The sequence below is a fragment of the Dermacentor albipictus genome, chromosome 1 (genome assembly GCF_038994185.2).
Source record: "Dermacentor albipictus isolate Rhodes 1998 colony chromosome 1, USDA_Dalb.pri_finalv2, whole genome shotgun sequence".
Taxonomy (NCBI): Eukaryota; Metazoa; Arthropoda; class Arachnida; order Ixodida; family Ixodidae; genus Dermacentor; species Dermacentor albipictus.
Window position 1 is genome coordinate 390,004,171 of NC_091821.1, and position 19,565 is coordinate 390,023,735.

General features: G+C 46.8%; 2 protein-coding genes across 2 annotated transcripts in view; both read right to left on the reverse strand.

The window, feature by feature from the left end:
• Positions 1–9,493, reverse strand: part of LOC135914104 (disintegrin and metalloproteinase domain-containing protein 10-like) — a 52,950-nt gene extending 43,457 nt beyond the window's left edge. The window contains exons 1-3 of the mRNA XM_065446870.2: positions 9,371–9,493; positions 8,841–8,985; positions 2,471–2,592 (exon numbers count right to left, since the gene is read on the reverse strand). Of these exons, the coding sequence (XP_065302942.1) occupies positions 2,471–2,592; positions 8,841–8,985; positions 9,371–9,425 (322 nt within the window). The 5' untranslated portion in view covers positions 9,426–9,493. The remainder of the gene's footprint in view (positions 1–2,470; positions 2,593–8,840; positions 8,986–9,370) is intronic.
• A 7,888-nt stretch (positions 9,494–17,381) lies between these two features.
• Positions 17,382–19,112, reverse strand: LOC135914115 (solute carrier family 22 member 7-like). The gene has a single exon (XM_065446873.2). The coding sequence runs from the start codon at positions 19,110–19,112 to the stop codon at positions 17,382–17,384; it is 1,731 nt and encodes a 576-aa protein (XP_065302945.2).
• Positions 19,113–19,565: the final 453 nt, after the last annotated feature.

A 19,565-nucleotide genomic window follows, 5' to 3' on the forward strand; every position in this document is an offset into this window, starting at 1 on the left:
AGCTCACTGGCGTGGTACCATTAATATCTCCAGTTATTGTCTACGCATTGACACGTCAAGCAAGAATGCTGGCTGTAAGTACACGCGACTACGGCTACAGTGTAGTCGGTACGATTTCTCTAGAGCTCTTGGTTTTCTTCTTTTTTAAAATCTGGGTGCAAGTTAACTGGGACACCTAGTAGATAAACGAAAATTGAAACCGTGGGAAAAAACCAGAAGCAAAACCAGCAAGAAATAAAACACAAAAATTATATAAGTATATAGGTGCTAGGCAACCAAGAAAATGCAAAAGGATAATGTAAAGAAAGCGCAAATAAATAAGCGAAAATTGAAACCTTCAATGAACTGGAACATAACATGGGAGGCTGTTTTTTTGCATGAGAGCGACAAAACGTTTTAGGCATTTGCTGAAATGACAACATAGCTCGACCCTGAATAGCTTGCAATAGCCATATACGCAAACGAACTTTATTCCTGAGGCTTTAGTTTGGCAGCCTGCCGCAGACAAAGCAACATAGTAGTATAATTACGTTATTGGACAGCTCGGCGCCAGCATAGCGTGCAGCTACCAGTAACACTGTGGCCATCGTCGTGTATACTAGATGTTACACGCTGAGAATGTACCCATCTGAGAAGGAAGAATGGATCATTATCTAGCACGCATGACGGTGGCCTACAAGCCGCGAGGGTACGCGCTACCACATTTGTCATGTAAAGTGTGTTCTCAGTCATGGCGCGGACAGCTTAAATTCATTCTCAATTGCCTTGTGCAGTATGGCAACCATCAAGCATGTACTATATTCTTTCGGCAGAAATTACCACGTCAGTATTTTCTAACGTTCGTTTGCGACTGTCTCAATGTTACTTGCTATAGAAATGGACCAAGTGCTGTGAATTATTGAACTGATCTTCTTAAAGCTTTGCTCGACAATCTTCTCAGAACATGGTAGTTCTTCGCACTTAGCTTGCCATGACCACTGTCGGTGCTCACAGATTTAGCACGCTGCATTCAGTTAAGCATACACATTTTTTTTTCTTGTGCAAAAATCTCACCGAATGCACTCTACACATTTTGTTTCTTGTATTGTCCCTTTTACATTTTGCCCCTCCTATTGAACCGCACATTTCGTGGTAACGACGCAAGGAAATGTAGTAGTGTTGGGATATTCAATATGACGCATTCCTAAGCATGTCGCACTGGATGCTGTTTGACGAGTCCATCAATCACACGGCGTAAATTCATTCTAAGAAGGCATTATTACACCTTCGATCACCACGTAAAACGTACTTCTGGTGCATCATCGGCACATTATCGGTTTCGTGTTGCCTGGCGTCAGCGCGCTCATATATCGAAGCACGATGCACGGCCACATTGTTATCGAGTACGTAGCGCCCACCGTGGAAAGTCACCGTAGATCAGCTAACTGCACGGAACCGGTTTAGTTGGACGCGCTAAAGCGTATTGATCGCGGAACGTGAAATAAATGCAATAACGCCTGCAGATACCAGGCCGGAAATACGACGGAAATACGTCCAAATTAGTTTCCGCTTAACAAATTCGACCGCCAATCCTGTCAACGAGCTGCGTCACCAGGCAGCTCACTGACGGGGTCCTGCAACACATCCTTATGGCCACACTTTTCGCTCGAAGAAGTGCGAGTCCATATTAATTATGAGATTTATTGCTCACAAACCCAAGTTTTTGGTGGCAGAAACGTCAATATGTAAGCAAAATGAGAATTTGGCTAATTTGGGTGCTACATGTCACTCTCCCATGACGTAGAACTGCGCTACAAGAAGGCAGCAGGTCATTGGTGTCACGCAGCAGAATTTGGTGCGCCTCCTCAATTCGTTTATGGCCATGCTTCTATCGTTACATCTAAAGCTCCTCTATGACCATTTTCCGCCCAGAAAGATAGCTCGGAAGAACGCCGATCAAGGAGCTTTAGTTACAACAGCTTCCGCGTGGCAGTCGTTAGAGTTAGGCGATATTCAAAATTTCTGTAAAACGTAATGTCTTTGTTTTCTTTGCTGTTGTTGTTTCGTCAGTAATCGCAAATAGGCATGAACGAAAATTGCATATTATCTTTTTATCCAATGATGATGTGGTGCCGCACGTCGACGTCACCACAGTCGCACAAAGTGCGAAAAATCGACGTATCGTGATGCTGCTATTGGTATACCGCCGAACGAAGTTTCTCGGGCGAGTTTCAGGACCCCCTTTAAGTTGCGTTGGCCGCGCCGCCACAGATAAGACGTACTTTTAAGGCTACTTCTTGCAAGAATCATCATGGCGTAATAATGTAAAACAATGTTCTGACTATAGAGACGGGCGTTGTCCTCAACGTGGTGCAGTAAAAGAAGAACTCGGACTCGAAACGCATATGTATTTTTTTTTAAATCCCCTTGATTTTTTTTCTTTTTTCTCGCATAATGCAAGAATAACTAGCGTTATCACGTGTATACGCACCGACAACGGATCCGCTGTAAATATGGCTCGTATCGACCTGGACCACTCCTTCCGTGGACGACTCTACGACCAAGTCTTTGTGGAACACGGAACTATCAGGAGTGAGCCGGAGATTCAGCGCCCTGCAGGTTAGCAGTGGGGAATTAGTTTACTCTAGAAATGTAGGCGTCGTATATGCATCCGAGCGGTGAGCTGGTAAGAACCAGAACTCATATGTTTCGGAACGGCTGCTCAATGGATGTCTTTCGAGAACTACCTTGTTCGTTGATTAAAAATATCACTCCACGTCGTCCTTCGCTTCTATCGCTTACAAGGCATGTTTTTTACACGACCACTACGATGTTTTTTCATTCGCAAACGTTAGTAGCACATCGCACGAGTAGAGCGAATGCCTAAATATCGAACAATGTAGTTAATTTATAGGTAAAGCTGTATAAAAAAAATAAGATCTCCATCACGCAAGTCGAAATGTGTATCTTTATCGCGTTTTAAGTTGGCTTACATAGTATACTAATAGACTATTCATCTAACACACACAAACGCACACACTCACGCAAGAAAAAAGCCGCAGTTTAGCCCGAAAGGTGAAGCATCGATTGCGATAGCAAACTAGTACGCGGCTATACGAAGTAAGGATAGTAGTTTTATAGGCCGTAGAAACTAAGAAACATTCGCTTACTAAATGAATTAACAAGCATGGTGTCAGCGCACACAAGCAAACATCAACACATCACGCTCGATGAGCGCGGACACTCGCTGTCAACACTGGTGTGAGCAAGCGCGGCAGCAGCAGCGAGCGAAGTGACCTTCGTGCTGTCTATCGCTTCAACGCAAGAGCGGCGAGAACACAGCGCGAAGGAAGGTGCGAACCCTCTGCAGATGCCTTTCAAGATACGGTGCGTGCGACCGTGCAAAGTACGCACTTCTTGGTGGAGTCCAAGCCCCGCGCCATCTTTTCCGCGCGCACTGCTCGTTTTCCTCCATACATGGCGCACCAGATTGAGCCGCGATTGTCAGTTCCCCTTGGGACCGTTCGCGAAATGCGCGGTTGCTGTCGGAGCACAATGCCACCCCCTCCCCTCCCTTCCGACCTCCCTTCCCCACACGGCCTTTCGCGCGACGAAAGACTGCGCATTTGCTATTCCCCTTCTTCGCGCACGCCAGATTGAACCGCGAAGGTCGGCTTACCTCGCGTTCTTTCACTCGCACACACAGCACATGACGCGCTGCGACGGTATTATCGCCCTTGGACTTTACACGGGACGTAACGGCAACGGCGACAGCAAAAATGCGCCATGGAGTCTTCGTACAGATGTTATCGCAATAAAAAGTATTTGCGGACAACTTTGCACAAGAGTAAGAATGAATGCACATTTACGTTCAATAGAAAAGCAGGTGCTTATGTGGATGGATCATAGTTCCATATAAGCCTTGAAGGGATAGCATGTGAAAGAGCTTAGTTAATGGAAGGACAAACACACACGTGTCCTGCCTGTGTCAGTTCACGCGACAGCAGCCAATGTCGGGCAGTACATAGTACAAAAGATTAAGAAACCTAAATTAAGCCGTTTTCTTCATTTCACAACCACGTACAGACACTGTGAATAAAAGCGCTATATATACAGACACAGGACGGAGGGAGACGACAACACAGGGTGGTAATTGCAAATGAATCTTTATTGAAGAACAGCACGGCTTTTATAGAGGATGGCACGTGTGACCCGTAACCAAATAGTAACCAGGATGAAGACCAACAAAAAAATTTTAGATAACAGAATCTTCTCGGAAGAGTCAAAACGACTTCAAACACGTGGAAGCGAAAAAGCTGAAAGTGAGCAACACATATGAAATGAATAACACCTAAATGTGAGCAAAAGGAATGAACAACACATGAAAAAGATAAAAACCCAAGATCATAAACCTGAAAGGCGACAAAAGCGCTCGTAGAAATGATGCAAGAAAAGCCATACATAGAAGAATGCAACAAAGGACTCACGTGGCAAGAAACCCCCAGTTCTTTTTTCAAGACAGAAACTGAAGTGGAACTAAAGCATTGGTAAGGTTGCGAACGTAATAGAGCCACTACGTATACAATCTCTCTTTCAAGCAGTCCCATCCTTCTTCCTATAATCCGTATGTGGCTGAACTGAGAAACGCGCTACAACCACGGCAGTGAACTGGCAGAGTTGAACCCCCAGCCTCGTCTATGAAACGCGCATGCTCTCCTAAACGATCATTAAGACATCTACCAAACTGTCCTGTATAAAAACGCCCACAATTGAGAGGGATCTCATATACGACACCTGTTGTGCATGCGAAACGCTTGTTCTTGTCTAGATGCTTCTTACCACACGTGCCTTGTTCCGAATTGCCCTTTCCCACCATTTTGCACTGTTTGGAAAGTTTGCAAGGAGCAGAAAATACAATGTCGATACCATATTCGCCTGAGATTTCCTTGATGTTATGCGAAATCTTATGCTGGTAAGGAACAACTGCATATTTTTTCTTAGAAGCCATTTCTTGGGAGAGAGCCCTGTTTTCTGTCTTCTGGAGCCTCTTGCTAAGGTATTCAGCAACCTGTCTTAATAGTGTACTCGGGTAACCTGCCCTCTCCAATCGCTCCATTTGAGAGGCTAAACTAGCATGCGACTTATGAACAGATTATTTTAAAAGCGCTGATCTCAGGCAGGCAGAACTTAAACCCCTCCTTATCACCTCCGAATGAGAAGAGTCGAACGGTAGCCAGACTTTTCTTGGTCTGGGTCGAAAAAAGCCTTTTTCCACGAGTGGTTTTGTTGCCTTTCAGGTTTTTTATCTTGGGTTATTTATTTATTTATTTGTTTGTTTATTTATTTAGCATACCCTCAGGGCCATTACGGCAATACATACGAGCTAAACGGGTAAATTCCGCAAACAGGAGTTAATAAGGAGAATATATATATATATATATATATATATATACACTAAAATTACGTGTTATTAATTTCATATGTGTTGCTCACTTTCACATTTTTTACTTCCACGTGTATGCTGCACTCTAAAAACTAGGAAGGGTATCGCAGGAGTGAAGCGGCCGGTTCACTCTTCAAAGCGTCGTTTTCTCTCGCAAAATGTCGAGGAGAGTGAAATGCATTGTTCACTCTCTCACCAAGGAGAGAGTGAAATGTGCTTTTCACTCTCCCCCTTCAATGAGAGAGAGTAGTTCTACTCTTGCGGCAATAGAGAACAAAACGTAGCGTGATCTTCTGCTTCAACTGTAGGTGGCTGGCCTCGAACATGGCAATGTATCATTCATGCACGCTGAGCAAAGAACACATCGTTTTGCTTCAAAGAGAACAGACCGCCGCAGTTCAAAGGAATGCGTAGCGAGCGCTCTACTTTTTCACTCAGATTTCTCCACCGCGCGCGCGCGCGCTCAAGATCGCGGAACAACATAGCACCGGAGAAAGGTGATCTTTTATTGTGTCTGTAGCTCTCAATTTACTCATCACGGCTTTTCTTTGAATGCCTCAAACCGTTGAGCTTCCTGCTTCTGCTCCTCCAAGTACATTTGTCGCCGGTTCCATGTGCCTAAAACTGGTATCTGCAGCTCCTTTGTAATTTGAACTTTAAGGATGTCGCTTTCCTTCTATTACCTCCACAGACAATTCTCTGTGACATGCGAAGAATGTCACAGAAGGGAAAAATAAACACTTGGCAATGTCTGCTATGTCTAGCCAAGTGTACAAATTTAAGAACTTTCCAGTACTTCTAAACATTCCAGGCTTTTCAATGCCTTGAAAATGGCATTTTAGAAATAAAGGGTTTTCAAGGATCGCTACAAACCCTGGTTTCTAGCAGCTAAATAATTTTACAAGCTTATTTTGGCATGGAGTTCGGAAATTCATGCTTTTTAGCTAACGCTGCATCATCTCTGTACATTGAAACCACGAGAGCGCAACCATTTTGGAGTAAAGAAAAATACTGAAAGCTTTTAATACCACTCTTTTTCTATGGAGCTTCGTATTGCCTAGTTAGGTTTACGAATGTGCCTGGTTTTGGTGGGCGTTTCTTCGACATTTTCTGTGAGAAGTAGATGACTAACCCCCGTATTCAGAAATGTATATTAATACAAAGCCCATGCTTGACTTTATATAAACGACGCTTGGTGCGAACGTCCCCCAGACGTTCACTACCTTTCTTTTGGTGCGTTCACGACTTGCGTCATTTAGATCAAGTCAAGCATGGGCTTCAAGTTATGATGCATTTCTGAATATGGGGGTAAGCGTGCGCTATTTCGGGCAACGCATTGTGCCATTGACACTGAGAGGAAACAGGGAAAACAAAGTTAACGCCCTATACTCCTAAACTTTCGCGTACCTGTGGTGTGCGTGTATCGTGGAAGAAGAAACAGCGCTAACACCAGGACGAAAAAAAGCATCGACCACACCAGCGCTTCGTGGTGTTGTCCATGTTTTTGCGTCGTCCTTGTGTTGCGCTGTTTCTTCTAAAATGCTCAACCAACTAGCCGGCAAGTCTATCCTGTGCATATATATTGAACACACGTATGAATGTAGATGGTCTTCGAAGCTTTTATAACGAGCACTGCCACAGGATACGAGCAGTGCACGCGTAACAAGTGGACACATTACTCATTTAAACATGCGTGCCAATGCATGTGACGCGGCTATCGGCATAAGCAGTCTCCAAATGCTGGAGTGCGTGCTCTTCAAAACGCTAACGATCCGCTGCTAATGCAGGACAACAGCTCACAGCGGACTGAACCAAACTCTAAACTAATGCACTTGAAAAGAACGCCTACACGGCAGCGTGAGGCACGTCGAAATGCCTGGTACTGGCATCGCAGTTGACCACATACGAATGGAACTGGCGGAAAAAATAAACAGAAATGCTCACCAGTATACGCGCGACTTAAATTCACATACGTGGATGGTTGGCACGATACTTTGTATTCGCGTATTTTCGGAGAACATATAATGCATGGACTGGAAAAGCACTCGATCGTGAGCTGAACGGCACATTTGTTATTTTCCTGGGGTGACGACAAGCCGTGAATAGTTCTCAAGTCGTCGTCTACGTTGTATTCCTCCGTTAGTCGTAGCAAGGAATGGAAATGATGCAAACGCAAACGTATTCCAGTACACAACAGCACAGCACACTGCAGAGAAACTCCAACCACCGCAGCCGATTCCTCAAATACATTTGTTATATATATAAGCTCTAAAACAACACGACTGAGCGTGGTGGCTTTGTGGTGTAATGGTTAGGATGTGTGCTTTGAATTGTATAGATGCGAGTGTACGCGGGTTCGAATCCACGTGATGTATAGAGCAATGTGGTTCTCCATAAGTGTGTGATTCCCTCGACTATTGTGTTCTAATTAGACTATGTGTCTCCTGATTGTGAAATATGCGAAGATATTTGCGGATTAAATGTGAATTAGCTTTTTTTTCTCCGCAGTGGCGTTCGGGACACATACGCATAGGCCGATTACGAGCCGTCACGACTCATGGTAGGCAGCAAATAGCCAGGAAAAATGACTTTAAAATCCTGCATAACATTGCTCACGCCTATTCTGAAGGCCGCTTGGAATCGGGCCACTGAGTCTGAGGAGCCGCCTAGAGAACGGTGTATCAGCGACCCTAATTTGATCTGATTTCCTGCCTGCATGCGTGGCCAGGACTTCGCTAAGAGGGTATTGGGAAGAGTAGTTGCACTCTGTTTGGGGGAGTAGAAGTACTCGGTCTGGTGGAGTGCCATTACCCCTACGGTGAGAGTATTACCACTCTGCGGAAGAGTACTAAGCACTCCCTGTGGGAAGAGTATTATCACTCTGCAGAAGAGTACTAGCAATCCCTTGCGGCGGAGTAACAAAACTCTGTCAACAGGAGTTGACCTACTCTCTCTCAAAGAGGGTCGATCTACTCTCGAAAAGAGAGTGAAATATGGGACAAGCCGCTACTCCCTCAAAGGGAGCGCCCGGCACTCTCTTAGTTTTTAGAGTGTGTCGTTTTTAAACTTCCGAGAAGATATTGTTATCTAAATTTTTTTGTTGGTCTTTACTTCATTCTGGTTACTATTGGTTGTCGGTTTACACGTGCCATCCTCTATAAAAGCCGTGCTGTTTGTCAATAACAATTCCGTGGCAAGTACCGCACTGTGCTGCCGTTTCCCTCCGTCCCATGTCTGTAGCAGTTTTATTCACAATGTCTCACCGGCTGGCCCACAATTTTCCCCTGCTAAACCACGCGCAGACTTCGGCCAGGCGTCAAGAGCTTCTGATTGAGCGGCAGAAAACAAGTTATCGCTGCCTTACCCCTACCATGATCACATCTAACGGTAACAAGTGTTACCTGAAACGAGTACCTACCGCTTACTGGTTCGGAGTTGCACATTGACATGCCCGCTTCTGCCAGCGCCGACCGAGCGCTTGGCCCGAGCGTGACCTCCACCCATCCGTTCGGGTCGGTAATAGAGAGGCTCGTAGCGCCGCACGAACAAGTTTAGCCGTGGCCCTGAGTACAAGATAAACAAATATGCGGACCATGTATTTGTTCTTCGTTGAGGACAATCCACGCGTACAGTACGATTCCCTTGAGTGAGTCACCTTTTCTCAATGCTTGATGCATATTTAGAGGAAGGTATACCGTGCCTGCAGTTTGCACGCGTGGAAGACGCAAAGTTCTAATCTCTGTGATTTCATGTCCGATTGCACATGCATCGCATAAGGCATGTAAGTGCAGCAAAGCGTACAAGGCTAAGCTGGCCCTGCAAAGATGAGTGTGCCCATTTCCGTGAGCACACGCTCACTCATGCTCAGCGTAGTTCAGCGAACGCGTTTGTCGGGGTGGTGCTAAACTCCGCATCAACCTCGAACTTGCCCAGAAAAGCAATGCTTACCTTGGTCGTCTGCAAGGACACAAGCCAGGAAAAATACGGCTAAAGGAATCCACATGCTTAAACTTCACAGCGATGTCTGCGATGTTTTTTCGTTCTAAGCAATGACGTTCCTAAGCAATGGCGCTTACCCACTGCAGGGGTTTGGGTAGACAGCAGGGTCTGTTGATGTGGAACGAGAGTCTACAGACAGGTATTCAGCTTTCGTGATATGGTCCTTCGAAGCCTAATGGACTCTCAGGGACCGTATCACTTGAGCAGGTTGCTCCTACGACGGCAAACGAAAGTATAGCAAATAAAGCTGCCTTGCGGAAATCTAACTATTATTCGGCGAAACCGGTAGCAATAATATCAGACTGTAAGGCAGCCCTCCAGGCACTTTGTCGATGATTTTCGCAGGACATTTGCCTACGGTGGTCCTTAGCCAGCGCCAAGTATCTACGCCGTTTGGGATTTCACGTGGTCTTTCAGCGGCCTCCACGGTACATAAACGTGTCCGGAAAAAGCTAAGATGCACATGGTAATGCGGGCCAAGTCCTAACATACAGACCGACGTTAAGAGTACCACAAGACATCCAACTAGTGTCAAAGACGGCAGTTGGGAACCACTTCCACTTCTTTGGGCCCCAACCGTATGAGTCTTGCGTAACCAACGGACTTGGCCGATCAGAAGACTTTTCGTTACACCACATTCCCTGTGGAATAAAAACTACGACGAAAACTACGGAAGTTACTCTGCGAATTCGACTAACTGCGGGAGAATCTTTCAGGTGTTGTAGCCGCGCAAACAGGGTCCTCTTAGAAACGATGCTCACTCGTCGGAGTTCGATTCAAGACTGAATGTTTATTTTGCTAAAGACATAGGGTGGTGGTGAAGTACACGTTTACAAAAGAAAGAGGAATGAAAACACAAAATGCAAGTCGTCTGTTTGCCGCACCAACACTTTCGCCTTTCTCGGAGACGCCGGCAATTTACGCTCAACAGGCGGCAATGAGACAGCTTGCCCAAAACACGGCCGTATAGGGATCAAGTTGAGGGTCGAGGCGCAGGCCGGGATGCCAGCTGCTGGCCCAGCGGGGCTTCTTTCGTGCGTTCCTCTTGTTCTCTGTGCAGTACGTCGTCGGGCGTCTAACCAAGGGTGCAACAAAACGATGGCCATTTGCAATCCTCAACATTCGCACCCGGTCAACGAGAACACCGGTGTGGCGACACAAAATAAGACTGTCGCCCCCACCAAAGTGTTCGTTCTGCTACGCCCATGGAGATATAAAACGCTACTTGCTAGAATACCCTGAATTTGTGGAACAGCACAGGACTCTGCTTGACGAACTGAAGCATGAAATTTGTCCGAGCGCTATCGCGGAGGAATTGATCCTCCCGCAAGGACACAATGTTCAGGGCTGATGGGTTTCGCCACCGCCACCTCCTCAAGTTTTTCAAAGGCACTGCCCTATTCAAAAAGTGGTGAAGTTTAGCAAGTAATGCTAAACTTTACCATTCGCTTATAAAGTTGATAGCTCCGTATGATACGGAGTGAACTGCGTACGATGCGAAAAACTTCATGTTCATGTGCGTCTTTATCCTCGCACGGTAAAAGGAAACGCTCGGCAGGAGCAGGCATGTCTTTGCAAGGCTAGATCCGCCTGTAGCATGCGCCATCCTCCTCCTCCTCCTCCACAGGCAGTTTTAAAATATTTTTTTTTTTGGTGAATGATACTTTCGCTAGACTAAAGCTTATGTTGTAAATGTATTGGTGAGCTCTGGTTATAAATATACTTTTTAAAGAATGCGCATATTCAAAAAGATGTTGAGGAATGCTAATTCAGAAGACAAGAAAAAGTACGTGGGACATTTTCGAAAATTTACCACTATAGACGTTTTGTTTCACGCATTAATTAGGTACAGAAATATAAGCGCTCATGCGACTGAAGACCGGCAAAGACGCCCTAAAGGAGACAATGACCGGCAATCTTAAGGAGAGCTCTCTCCGCCCTTCCCCCTTCCCCCGCTAAACTGGCGGCACAAAACTAAACATTTCATTTTTGTTAGAAATTCTAGAAATTCAAATGAATTAGTTTTATTACGGAAATTACAAATTGAAAACACGACTCGTAAGAGATTTCTTGTTTTACCTTCTTTTCTATTTACTTCCGGGCTCTCCAAGCTCGTGGAAGTGACTCCTTCTTTCAGAGCGACCGCTTCTATATGGACGCCCTGGCTGCATCACGGCCTCTGAGTAAATGTGACGGCTTTGTGAGCTATGGGCAGTTGAGCAACAATGAAGTGCCCCTTTGACTTACTGAACTTAAATTTCTCTCCAACATGCTGCTGTTGTAGCAAATAGTGGCTTATACAGCTTATTTGCAAAGCAGGCTAATAAAAAGAGCAATACTTCTGGTCGGAACATTCTCTCACTCTGCCTTTTTAGCAAGGGCAAATATTACAGCGTAGCAATCGTCCATGAGAGAGGAGGAGAGAAGGGAGGAAGGAAAGGCAGGGAGGTTAACCAGATTGAGTCCACTTTGCTACCCTACACGTGAGGAGAGGGATGGAGTGTGAAAGAGAGAGAGAAAGAGTCGATGAAGCTGTGGTTGCAATTGGCCCGTCGGTAAATGAGACGATCCATAAATGAAGTTGCACCGGCATGTAAACAGGCAAGTAATGGTAGCGGCCAACAGTAAAAGGCCCAATCAAGACAGTAAAACCTGCTCGTATATCGCATTGTGAAATTCTGTCTACAACTGCTACCTTGCCAAAGAGTTTAGAACTGCCATGTGAAAAAGTGAAGAATGGACAATTTGTCACTACCCCCGATGTGTACTTCGCGAAAAACAGCAACATTACCCCACATCCTCCCTCATTATCAAATAATCCGTGCACCACATCTTCAATACTGTCTTGCCTTCAGCAGTATCGACAAGTTCGCGCTGATCTGCACGCTTATACAGAGAAAGCGGATAAATATGTGAACAAAAGTATACAGTGTGACCGAAATCCCTTCGTTCGCCATAGGCGTGCGCGAAGCGAATGTCTAGAGAAGGTACGTCCCTATAGGCACCGGCCGACTGTCGTTGACCGCCATCGGTAGGCCAGCGATGGACACGTGGATGGATGCTATGAGCGTCCCCTTTGGAACTGGGTGGTTGGCTGCGCCACCAAACACTTCTTATTATATTGCATAATATTCTACGTATATTAAAAAGATAAAAAGGAAAAATGAAAACTTTCACGAAGAATTCCCATGACCAAACTTTCTGGACCCCTATTGGGAACTTTGTTCTTGTACGCCTCCGTTGTTTGTCGTTTCCCTAGTTTTCTTCCACCAATTTTCCAATTAATCTCCATTGCTGACATGTTAACCTTGCCTCTTCTCTCGCTAAGCTCAAGGGCTTCAAGGAGGCCAGAAATACAGCTGGACAGGTATTTTCACATTCTAATAACGCATGATCCATCGTTTCCTTAGATTTATCGCAGCAAGCACATGCTTCTTCTTCCTTGTTGCATTTCGCTTTATAAATTCGTGTTATAAGACATCCTGTTCTCGCTTCGAAAAGTAATCAGTTTCCCTTTGAGTTATCATAAGCCCTTTCTTTCCTGATTTCCTTTTCTTTCCTATTCAGTAGTCCTATTCAGTCCATTGCCGCCACCCATGAGATTATCTCTGCCTCTCTTACTTTCCGCTTAACGTTCTTTTTCGCCATGTTGCCCTCCATACAGGTCGCATACTTGCTGGTAAGCTTCCTAGTTCTTTGCCTCCACTGTGAATCAATGTGTTTCCTGTATTTGAACCATAAACTTTATCTCCCGGTATCTTTGCCATTTTCTGGCTACTTCATCTTGCGGCAACTGCCATTTCTTTGCCTACCTGTGCTCTCGTGATCCTTTCTGTGCTTCGGTGATCGCTTCTCGTATCTCCCTGTTCCACCAGCTTTTCGGTTTATTTTTACTTGCTCTTCAAATCGGCGTTGTCTGTCTGATGCCGCGAAGCAAGCGAACGAGGAAGGCGCCTGGAGGTGAAGAGAATTCCGCGCCGGGAAAAGTACGAAGGAGCGCGCTCAGCGTGCGGCAAAGTACCGCTGCCTACAGGAATGTGTAGATAACGTTGAGCAAAGTGGGGATGGAGAAATGAAGCGTCACGGAGGAGGAAGGTGGGGGGATGCGCGCTGGGTTGGCCTCCGCGGCATTGCTTCAGGTTTTCTTTGCCTTGCGTACGTACTTAATTCGTCTCGTGGTAACATCGTCCGCGCGCGCCGTACGCTTTGTGTGCGAGTGAAAGCATGCGACGGTAAGCCAAATATGGGGGCTAAATGTAGCGTACGCAACGGGAGGAAGCGCACCATGCCATCAGAGGTGGGGAGGGGGGAAGTCGTAGTACTTCGGCCTCGCGCGGTCTCGTGGGATTTATCTTGAAAGCGATCTGCTTTGGAGGCACAGTCTAGGGGGGCCGATGGCTCGTAGCTTTGCGCACGCTGTGTGCTCACCATTCAGTTGGTGTTGAAGCGTTAGACAGCACGAAGATCACTTCGCTCGCTGCTGCTGCCGCGATTCCTCCCGCCAGCGTTTTGACAGCGAGTGTCCGCGGCAGTCGAGCGTGAAGTGTTCATGTTTGCCTGTGTGCGCTGACATCACGCTAGGTACTCTTGATAGTAAGCGAATGTTTACAACGGGGCGCTTTACTCCAATGGCTGCTACATATGGCGCGGCCGCGCAAGCCCTTTCTCGCGCAAGCCCAATCTGCGACGCGCACAATGTGGGCGGAAAGGCGCACCGATGGCCGATAGTGTCGTATGCGCTATAGCACCCATACGCTTTCACGTCACCCACGTAATGAAGGGAAACGTCACTGCAACTTTTTCCTTTCCAGCGAGCATGTTGCTTCTGTTTCTGTATTTCGGCCGTAATTACACTCAGAAACTCACTATATCCCCAATCTTTGCTTGGCCGTTTGCCAAGTTCTTCCTCGACTCTCGTGACTATATTTGTTATTGGTTCAGCGTTCAAATGTGGAGTGGTCATTCTTCGCCCCTCGCTCTCTTTGCCAACTACATATCCCATTCTGAAAAGGGTGCGTGTATGGTCACTCCCTATGCTGCTACACCCTTCCTTGTCGATCACTATTTCTCTCAATTTATCATAAGTTTCTTCTGCCGTCAGACAGTAATCAATCGTCGATTGCTGGTTTCCTACTTATCACGGTATCTGCCCATCACGCTTAGGCCCTGTATTCACTATAACGAGGTTATGTTTCTCACAAAGATCTAGCATTTATTTCTCTTTGTTTTCGGTATAGCCATCTAGATCCTGTATGTGGATATTCATGTTTCCTAATAGGATACTTTCGACTTCGTTCACGAAACCCTTATTAACAGCACTTAGGTTTTCTACTAATTCTTGATTATTTTCTCTACAAGCATTTCCGATCCACAAATACGTTACGCCCAGTCAAGCTTTCTTTCAAGTCATTGTGCATGATAACCAAATATGCTCTTAACATTTTTTTTATTTTATTCTTTTCCATTTGGCTCCCTGATGGATGAGCATTCCGACTCCCCTCCCTTTCTTTCCAATTAAGTTCTGTTGCACCCTTCCACAACATAACTCCCAATCACTGGCGGCTCTTCCGAGTCTCTATTTATGCTGCGTTTCTGTAACCGCATACACCCCTATTTGTTCCATATTTAACTGCTCCTCAATTTTTAACCACTTTTCCTTTCTTCTACCGCCCTGCATGTTTATGTAGCATATTACATGGTGGGCTCTCTTTCTTGCTTTCCTCCTTTTTCTGTTATTGACGGCGATGCTACTCTGACGTTCTCCTATAAAGTACCTTCAGTACTACCGACTGTGGCCTCCTGAGCGCCCGTCGGCATCACAAAAAAGCAACTGCGCGACCAGCAAGTCGCAAGCCCACTTCTCGTCCAAGACTGTGAGGGAAGTGTATCTCGTCTCCTTGAAGATACGAATGTGCTGGAAAACAGTCAAAACACGGAAATGTGAAGAGAACGACGAGACGAAGGCGCTCACGGTGATTCTAGTGATTTCGCACTGCGGGTTTTAAGGACTGGTGTACTGTAAAACGCGTTTTCGTGTGTCTGCTTTTGAGAAAGGTCGCCACTTGTAGGAGGCAGGCGACATTCATGGCATCAAGTAAGATATTACGTAAAAAGCTAGTGCAAACTGCGACGTATGTGCACCCCGCGAGCAGAGCTCACAGCGGCAAGCTAAGATATGAAACTCCAGCAGCTATATTTCAGGTGTTGTTTTACTGTGCACGTTAACATTGTCGCTTATGAAATCATGTCAATAGGGGAAGAGCACCAAAATTACGGACAAATAAAGGAGACGTACGCCTCCCTTTGTTTCTTGAATCTTTTCGCCGATCGCACATGTGTCGGAAAGTTCTCGTTGTATGTCCCTTGTAATTGTTTTCATCTTTCCAATGCTTCGCGATTTTTAATGTCTAATAAACTAGCCAATGGTTCATTCATAGTCCATGTCACACAGTTTAGCGCGACGAGCGTCGTCGATGGCATTTGCATTCGCCGTCGATGCTCCGCAAAATGTCATAGGCCGGGCGCAACCAGAGTTGGGAAACGCGAGGAAAGTAAAGATAGCTAAAAAGGAAGACTGATACATTGATAAGACAACAAAATGGCTGCTACAAAAATAAGTGTTCGACTTCGGTGCCAAAGCTACAGAGACCTGCGGAGGCGAAGACAGGCAGTTCCCAAGGGGCACGAAGCTCTTGCGTATGATCGGCTCCTTTAATTATGTTAGAAAAAACTAGACCATAGCGAAGCAACATCGGAAATGTACAGTGATCGGAGACCGAAACGCGATACTCGGACCATGCGGCTGCCACCGTTCCATCTTTCTTTTACCCTCACAGGTGAGCGCTAGGTAGTTGCTATGGCGCGAAATGCTGTCACAGTGCATCAAAAAGATTCTCGTTATCACGGTATATAAAGAAGCACCACCTCGGTGTCCTTAGCGCTTACAGTCGGTGCAAAAAGCGCCAGCGAAGATGAGCTTGGCGTATCGCTTTTCAATTGCTGAGCACTGTACGTATACTGTTGGCCACACACCGCGCGCATCCAGTCTTTCCGCTGTTCTACGTGGTGAGGCCGCGATGAAAAACGATCGAAGTGAATGACCTAACCAGCTTCAGTCATATTTCATGAACTAATTGTGCACCGAAAAGTGCTACATGTTTAGTGAGATGTAATTTCACGAGCTATTTCGGCAATGCAAAACAGAAAAAACGACGGAACGTATTAAGTCAATGTAGTTGGTGGCTGCGCCTGCTGGGCCCCGCGCGGCGGCCACGCGAGTTTGGTTGTGAGGTTTATATTACATCGCAGCATGGCCGCATTCGACGATGCCAAATGCTTTATGTCGTAATTGCACTGCGTATTTCACGAAACGCCATATTCCCGAGGGCACTCAATACACTAGCATTAACAGACTGCTCGCTATAATTAAGCTCAAAAACGACAGTAAAAAAGAAGCATGATGTGCATTACCTTATGCCTCAACCACATCTTCTTCATATACTAACATCACTTGTCAGGAAAACATACTAATTTATGAATGAAATAAACGAAGAGATGTATCCAAGGCGACAAACACAGGTGCAAGAAGAGCCGCATAGCATAACCAGGCTTAAGAGCTTAATTTTCAGAGAATATTGGCGATAACGGAGCAACCTAAGGCAATTTAACCAAGCAAGGAGAACAATACAATATGCTGTTGTCCACACTTAGCTGTCTGAAAACAAGACACTGTTCCTTCGGAAGTCCAAAACACAGACGAAATAAATAAAATAAATGCATAGACAAAAGTATTACACGATTTCGCGTAAACTACCTGTAGACCATGACCCCACAAAACATTGCAGTTCACGAGATGTAGGCGTTTGAGATTGAAGGTTTACAAGTTGTCCCTTGCAAGAAAAGTAGTGAAGCCTTTACATAACGGAAGCAGAATAAACTATGCGAAACGTTTATCTCGCGTCTAGTGACGTGAACGTCGACGGCTGCGAGACACAGTGCTACACTTGGAGTTGTCGATACTAATCCTACTTCTGGACGTGTCGCGGAGCCCGGAGTCAAGCGTCTTCTTCATGTATTCCATGCTGCGTTTCCTCACAGCCGACGCGGGCCGGTGTTCCATCTTGTTGCACTCTACCGTGGTAGCCTGCGGTAGGCCACCCTGGGCGAACATCGACGCCATAAGAAGAGTGCCGGCCACCGCGTGCCCAAGGTCAGCACGACTGAGCCCAAGGAACTCCAGCACTACCGTAGCACACACGGCGCCTAGGCGTCCACAGGCGAAGACCCAGCATACTACCGTACCACGGATGGCTGTAGGGAAAAGCTCGAGGGTGTAGACGAAGCAAAGGACAGAGCCGGAGTAGAAGAGCGCCGTGGCCACCATGACCAGGGCCTGGCTCATAAGCTCGGCACCCGCGCCGACCGCTAGACTCAGTAGGCATTGAAGCACGCCGAGCACCGAAAACCACACATTCATCACAGTCAGTATGCTGAGCCTGGTGATTAGGAGGTGCATCATCGCGTAGCCTAACAGGTTCACGGAAAATGACCCCAGAGTGTGCCAGGGCTCATTTCGATTCCCAGTGGCGAACGACGGGACGAACACGGAGAACGTGACGGAGAAATACGAAAGGCTCAAAATCAGAGCGCGCCGCCGCATGGAGTACGCACTGGGCATGTCCTGGTCGATGGAAGGCAGGCGAACGGCGTTCCTGACCATCACCGTCTTGGCCTTGTCCAGTGTCACCGCCGTGTAATGGATGGGAAAGTGGTTCATCGCGGCCGCAGTCATCATAACCGCCTCCGCAGCATTGAATTGAGCCTTTGCGACCAGCCAGCGGGGTGACTCGAAGACGACGCAGAAGGCCGGCAGCATGAGCACGGTCGGAAACATAAACACCACCTGCTTCAGCATCCAACCGAGCTTGACTGTTGCGACGGTGGCATACCACATGTCGGAAAACAGAAGGCCCAGCGTTGCGCCAAAGATGACATGGAGCGGCCGGTTACTGTGCGTGGTAATCTCGAAGACGGACATGGCGGTAATAATCATGACTGCGAATGCGCTTCCCGAGCTGATAAACTTCACTGCCACGAACATCACGTAGCTTTTGGAAAGGCATGCGGCGACAGTGGAGACGATGAGTGCTACCGCGCATGCCAGGACCACGGGCAACCGACCTATGGCGTCGGCGAGCGATCCAGCGACGACTGTGAACAGGAAAGAGCTGAAGCTGTGGACCGCAATCATCACCGAGACGAGTATACGCCTCTGACAGACGAGGTCCCAGTCACTCACGATGCTAGTGCGCGCCGGCTCGTCATCGTCGTCGTACACCCACTCACCGCAGGGAATCGTGTTGGGGGTACTGCCGTTTGGTTCCTCCGGGTGCTCGTAGCGGCGACAGAGGCTCAATTCGCCATCTGCTTCTTCGGGGATTAACAAACTCCTCCATTCGAGCGCAGAACCGTTGTAATGCGGCGGCGGCGCCGGAAGCTTGCACCTGTACTTAACGTCTCTCATGATCAAAGGGAATACAAAGCCATGGAGGTTCGAAAGGAAGGTAGCGATGGTGCAGAGCAGCAGCAGGCGCCTTTGAAAGGTGCCGTGGCCGAAGGCGTCTGCGCAGTCGAAGGACTCGCTGGTCAAAAGGTCCTTGGACAGCAGCCGTCGTGGCACCAGGATGTCCATTGCTAAGGTCTGCACAGTGCCTCCTTTGACGAAACAGCAAGCAACAGCCAGTACAGTCGCCGAAAACGTTGCGTACGCTGGCGAGACAGCTTCTTCTTTGACACGTGAGAAGATGGCACGCAGTCTCGTGGCATGGTGATGATGATCCCAAACGGCGGGACACACCCACTTTGGTGGATTCGCCATAAAGCGGATGATACAACTATGATAGAAGAGGCGGAGGGATCGGACCAGTAGCAATACTAATAATAATAATGAGAATTAGGCTTATAATATTTTGATAATGGGTTGGGCACCGTGAACAACATTGCTCATCTTCATCTGTAGATATCAACATTGGGGGCGTCATGTTCCATTCTTTGGAGGGTGCCATAATACAAGGGCTGCCTTGCAAATGGTCGAGGAGCATACTGTGTTTTTCTTCACGTAAATTTTTACTTACAAGAAAACTAA